Consider the following 6,281-nt stretch of genomic DNA (forward strand, 5'->3'; position numbering starts at 1 on the left):
TAAGCTGTTGTTTCACATAGATGTTTATCCCAACATTAACCCTATCTTTGGAATAATGGCAGGGCTGTCTATTTCAATAAACTTTTTAAACAGAGTTCCTAAGTGACAGGAGCACTAAGGAGAAAAACAAAATGGCTGACCGGTTTCTTTAACTTCCCTCTACATGATGCAGAACCAATCAGGGGGTATTTATGAGGGCTCCAAGGTGGAAGAGCACCATTAAGAAAAGATCTATCAAGTAGAAGCCAGTTGTGCCAGGAGCAGGGAGCAGGCTGTGCCTCCCAAGAGAAGGTCTATGAGAGACTTTACAAGACACTTTTATATATAGATTGACCCTCAAGATGATGTCCATGTATTAGCGCTAATAACAAAAGGGTTAAATCACCCTATATGCTCTAATGCTCTGTACAGTATCATTAAAAAAACACACCATCAGTGCCTTCATATAGCTATTTATTTGATTTAAGATATGATTTCATGACCGTATCCGGTCGCTAACATTTACTACATTGGGAATCATTTTTTTTAAAATCTATTAGCTTTTTTTTCATTTTTTTTCTATTGGATTATTAAATGACTGAAATGACGTCTCATATGTCTTCTTGTTCAACCGTCAGATTAAAGTGTGAGACTCCTCTCCACGTGCCCTCGATGGTTGTTTCATAGCCAAATGCAGTGCGGACCTTGGCCCGATAGGGTACTTCCATTTCTGCTTTCACGACTGACGCTATAATACGGATGGACTTCCCACCTGGTACCTCCACAGTGGTGCTTGCGGAAAAGGTGACCTGAGGGAGATAAAAAAAAAGCTCATTAGAGATTAGTACAAATCCAAACTTGCTGCACTTATCACATTTTTCCAATTCAAAAAGAAAAGGACTGGAAAAGGAATCATTCAAATGATGTTCCATTTATGTTCTATGAGAGAGTACTTCCTACTTGACTTTTGAGTTCCTCTTGATGATCACCCTGGTAAAAATCCACCCACATTTGACAAGTTTTGCTTATAAAACTTATACGCTGAATGTAATTAGTAGTTTGTACAGTTCCTATTTATTCATTAACCACTTTCTTACAGAAATGTGCTACCAGCTGAGAGTTATTAGGATAATATAAAAGAAGGGATTAATATACAGTATATTATAAAGGTGGGGAGTCAAGGCATATGGCAGCTCTGCTACTGGTGATGCAGGTGCCTATCTGATAATGAGCCTCTGTCAGCAAAAGGCTGCATTCAGACAAGCCTGTGGAAGTTAGCAGAGATGGATCAATTCAACCAGACCCATAGAGCTTCTCAGGCAACATCAGAAGATATATAGATGATCTTCAGAAAAATCTCAAAAAGAAGCTTCTTCAGAGAAGCCGCGCAATCTTAGTTGCTAAAACCTCCCTGCCACTGATACAACCACCACACTACCTGTCACCCTTTCTCTCTTCTTTATGTTTGTTCTCACTCCAGTCCCTCAAGATTGTAAGCTTGCGAGCCGAGCTCTCCCCACCTAATGTATCGGTTTGTCTTAGTCTGTCAGTTCTAGTCTTGTCATACCCTATGAATATATGTATTGTAAGAAGCGCTTAATAATAATAATAGTAATAATAATTATTATTATTAATTATTGCTTCCACTCCCCAGCACCCAAAAAACTCTTGTGGGCGGGAATTAGTCAACAAAAACAGAGATGATCATATGATAAAATTAATAGTTGATGGGTACGCAAGGATAGAGCTGCCATAAAACTACTCAACCTTTACCTCCAGCAGAAGCCCCAAAATGCTGGAGGCCTTAGGCCAGTTCATTGTCTGCCTTATGGAAAATACAGCCATGAGCATATTTTTAATGACCTCATACCTCAGTTTCATTGCTCTTTGTGAAATTCCATGTGTTGGTTGTGCTCACATCGACAGTCATTTTTATTCCTTCTTCAGCAATTTTTGGAATTCCTGCTTTAAATGTGATTTCAGTACCAGCTGATACTGTGAGCCCGTAGTCATGCGAAAATGAACTTGACTCCCTCATGGTTTTCTGAAACCTTAAGAAATAAATATATTTAGAACTGTTAAACATTTAAAAATGGTGTGGTATTAACCATTCGACTCATATACTGTCTCTCAACTCGAAATGTGTGCATTGTCTAGTGCATAATAACCTTAACTCTGGATAAAACAGTTCCCGCCGTTGCAAAATGAGAACCCCATCAAATATCACTATGATTCATTCTGTTTACCTTGTAAAATGAAATGAATGCAATATACCTTGTCAATTAAAAAAAGACTTAAAGCAAACTGCTTTCAATGAAAATGGATTTGAACCAATAGAAAGAGGTATCTGGCACCCACAGTGATATTAAAGAACACGTTTGTAAGTAGTATGAAGATAACAGTGTGCGTGCACCAGCATTGTCGCCTACCCAAAGGTCCCCTTCAGTTATCCACAGTCTGAGTGTCTACTATTCTTCACAGCTGCTTTGTCGTCCACCATTTACAGTGGACACCAGGCTATTATGCCCATCTATTGCAGCCAAGAGACTGACCAGCAAAGACGTCCGAACCAGATGACCTCTGAAGCTACATGGTCAAGGAATATGTCCTACAACCAATCTCAACAATGGTTGGATAACTAATCTGTTGAAGACAATAACATTTAGGGTAATATCATATTTGTAGGGCTGCAACTAACGATTATTTTCATAATCGATTAGTTGGCCGATTATTTTTTCGATTAATCGGATTAAAAAAATCAATGTAGATTTTTCATTTATTTAAAATAATTTAATAAACAAATGATGTTAAATACAAACAGCAGAATAAAAAAAACTTTGATAAAATGCCACATTGCCTCCCACATATGCCACGCTGCCTCCCACATATGCCACTCCACGCTGCCTCCCACATATACCACTCCACGCTGCCTCCCACATATGCCACTCCACGCTGCCTCCCACATATACCACTCCACGCTGCCTCCCACATATACCACTCCACGCTGCCTCCCACATATGCCACTCCACGCTGCCTCCCACATATACCACTCCACGCTGCCTCCCACATATGCCACTCCACGCTGCCTCCCACATATGCCACTCCACGCTGCCTCCCACATATGCCACTGTGCCTGATACACCACTCCATCCTCCCCAGACATGCCACACTGTCTCCCAGACATGCCACGCTGCCCTCCCCAGATATGCCACTCCACTCTACCCCCAGATATGCCACTCTGTCCTCTCCACATATGCCTTATATACCGTATATGCCTTATACCCCCAGATATGTCACTCCGTCATCCCCAGGTATGCCTTATACCCCCCTGATATCTCATAGCCCCCTCATAGAGTAACAGACCCGTTTGCATCACACTGACACCATACTTTTATAAATAAGTACTGGGTTAATCTTCACTGCCCCCAGGATTTAGATTCCCCTTAGTTTGCCCCCCTTTACCTCTAACTGCGCCTTAAGTTAACTTTATTAAATTAATTAAATTAACCCTCAGTCCTCATCATTAAATTAACCCTAAACACCCTATTAACCACAACTACCCTTAAATTAACCCTAAACACCCCATTAGCCACAGCATCCCCTAAATTAACCCTAATGACCCCATCAACCACAGCATCCCCTAAATTAACCCTAATGACCCCATCAACCACAGCATCCCCTAAATTAACCCTAAAGACCCCATCAACCACAACAGGCCCTAAATTAACCCTAAACACACCATTAACCACAACTGCCTCAAATTAACCCCAAACACCCCATTAACCACAGCTGCTCCTAAATTAACCCTAAACACCCTATTAACCATAACTGCCCCTAAATTAACCCTAAACACCCCATTAACCATAGCTGCCCCTAAAAACCCCATTAACCATAACTGCCCCTAAATTAACCCCTACCTCCCCTAACTTTCAGCAGCCCAAATATTAATTTTATACTTACAGTTAGATGAGTGTCACAGCCATGTGGTTCTGGCCTTCTGGGAGAAGGAAGGGGCGGGGCCAGTTGTCACAGTGATTACAGGGAGGGACTGGTAAGTAGGAGCTGCCGCTGTGAGTCACTCAAACGGATTATATAATTAGGGGTATTTTTCAGAGCGTTTGCTCTAAAAAAACCCTCATTTTATAATCGATAAAAATCGATTCAACTAATCGATAATGAAATTCGTTGGCAACGATTTTCATTATCGATTATTATCAATTTTATTGATTAGTTGTTGCAGCCCTACATATTTGTCTCCCAATTAAGGAAACTTTTTTTTTAATAAATGATGCTTATGGGTTTTATATCCCAGGACCCCCAATAAGATTATCTTTGTGTTGGCTCACAAGTCCCCTCAAAACATTCAGTGTACAACAATGTAATGAAGAAAAAAGTATTAATCACTTACGTAAAGGTGTGTTTTAATGGAACTGAGCTCTTTGAGTTCCGATAAGTTTCATCCTTAACGATTTCAAGGCTTTGTGAAACGGTTTTACCCAAATCAGGCAGGAATTCGAAGCTTATCATTTTCTGGATTGTTTTATCTGAAGTGAAAGCAAGTAATCGAAACACTGTATATCCTATTCCTACATTAACTCCAGAATATATGCCACTTCCTTCGACTGGCGGATCTGCATAGTATATCTTCCCCTCATCGGTCTCAACACACCACATTTTTCCATCTGGAGTGAAAGCCATAAAATGGGCATATCTACGCCACCCTGAACTACCAATTACGGCGCTTGTTTCACGCCATTCGTCATAGACTGAGGTTGGTGGACTTCTCTTTAACAGCTTGCCATCGTTGACCACCGCATGCATCATGCCTTTTGGGTCAAAGAAAACAATATCAAAACTTTCCCACCCTCCATCCCCTATCTTGGTGGCTGTTCCATAAAACCAGGAGACATGTTCATTATCTGGAGCTGGGCCTTTGTAAAGCATCCCATCAGTTGTTACCACGTAGAGTTCCCCATTGGGATGGAAGAAGAGAAGCCGAGAATCATTCCAGTCAACTTTACCCACTCTTTTGGCAGAAGAGAACCAGTCCTCATGCCCAGCTGAAGGCATAGGTCCCACGTACAGATCATTACCACGGACAGCATACAGATCCCCTTTAGGACTGAAAGCAATTTTACTGACGCCTTGAAATTTCCCTAAAACAGCTGCTCTTTCAGCATAGCTTTCCTTGAAATGTTTTGGTGGCAGCCCAGCTCGGACTGTATCATCTTCATGCACAGTAAACAAAATAGTCTCTGAAATACAGTGAAAACATAACATCTTTATAAGTTTTCCTGTTTTTGGGTCATACTTCAGTTACCAAATGTCAGCATAGGTGTGCTCTGATTAAAAAGTTTTTAAATAAAAACAAATAAAAATGTATTGTGTTAATGTGTTGTGTTTTTTTAACCCCTACTTAAATCTAACTCTAATTCCCCACTAACTAATTCCCATCATACTAACTATACAGTATAAACTGAAAAGGACATTTTAAAAACACTAAAAACCTGGGGTTTGGGACCCAGGAAAATGCAGGTTTTTTTTTACTGTTCTCTATGTGTCTCCAGCTCCTGATCATAGTGAGAATGAGAGATGCAGAGAATAGAGACAAGGGCAGTGTTTATAAATGTATATTGGACCTGTACTTCTAGCAGTAGTATGCATGGGGGGGCAGGGAAGGTGTCTGCCCCAGATGTCACTCATTAGTGGAATGCCACCAGGACAAGCCCCAAGACTATACTGCCCACTGGTGGCGGAACAGAGCCAAAATCAAGGGAGCGCAAAGTCTGTATGCCAGCGCTCAGCACTGAAGCCACACCGACTCCCCTTATTCAGAAGTTATCTATGTGATAGAACCCTCCATCACTGGGACCACTGGAGAGGCCTGACAGCCAGCCTCCTCCCTATTGACTATGGGCCCTGGGTTTGTAAAGACTTCTGTGGCTACCCCCAGCAGTATCATCTCATCACTGTTTGAGGGGATTATCTCCGGCAGACAGCCAGGATCTGCAACCAGGGAGTGACCGCCATTGTTTTAGTTTAATATCAGACCCCTCCACCCCATGGTGCATTATTATGTTGTCCCCTTCCCCCCAGTTCCACTACTACAGACATTTACCCCGGCCATCCCTGGAACTGATTTGGGCCAGTAATAGATAGTGGAGGTTGGGAGACCCTATTGTATTGTTAATCCCATCACTGCCCCTGATGTCTCTGGGAGACAGATTAAGGGGGCGGTTTGTATCCCAATATCTTGTTTTATGTTAATGTGTGTTTTGCTGGAAATATCCAGCCCTGTGTGT

At 41.6% G+C, this 6,281-nt stretch overlaps 1 protein-coding gene across 1 annotated transcript; it reads right to left on the reverse strand.

The window, feature by feature from the left end:
• Positions 1-553: 553 nt before the first annotated feature.
• LOC128467612 (uncharacterized) lies at positions 554-5,259 on the reverse strand. Its single transcript, XM_053449289.1, has 3 exons — positions 4,388-5,259; positions 1,850-2,030; positions 554-788 (listed from the first exon to the last, which is right to left on the reverse strand). The coding sequence occupies exons 1-3, from the start codon at positions 5,257-5,259 to the stop codon at positions 591-593; spliced, it is 1,251 nt and encodes a 416-aa protein (XP_053305264.1). The 3' UTR covers positions 554-590.
• Positions 5,260-6,281: the final 1,022 nt, after the last annotated feature.

The sequence above is a fragment of the Spea bombifrons genome, chromosome 1 (genome assembly GCF_027358695.1).
Source record: "Spea bombifrons isolate aSpeBom1 chromosome 1, aSpeBom1.2.pri, whole genome shotgun sequence".
NCBI classification, from domain to species: domain Eukaryota; kingdom Metazoa; phylum Chordata; class Amphibia; order Anura; family Pelobatidae; genus Spea; species Spea bombifrons.

Excerpts from the sequence above, each read along its gene's own strand:
- LOC128467612 (XM_053449289.1), bottom strand. The coding sequence starts at position 5,259 with ATGTTATGTTTTCACTGTATTTCAGAGACTATTTTGTTTACTGTGCAT. Across the intron at positions 2,031-4,387 it reads CCATTAAAACACACCTTTAC|GTTTCAGAAAACCATGAGGG; the intron begins GTAAGTGATTAA and ends TTATTTCTTAAG. Across the intron at positions 789-1,849 it reads CAAAGAGCAATGAAACTGAG|GTCACCTTTTCCGCAAGCAC; the intron begins GTATGAGGTCAT and ends TATCTCCCTCAG.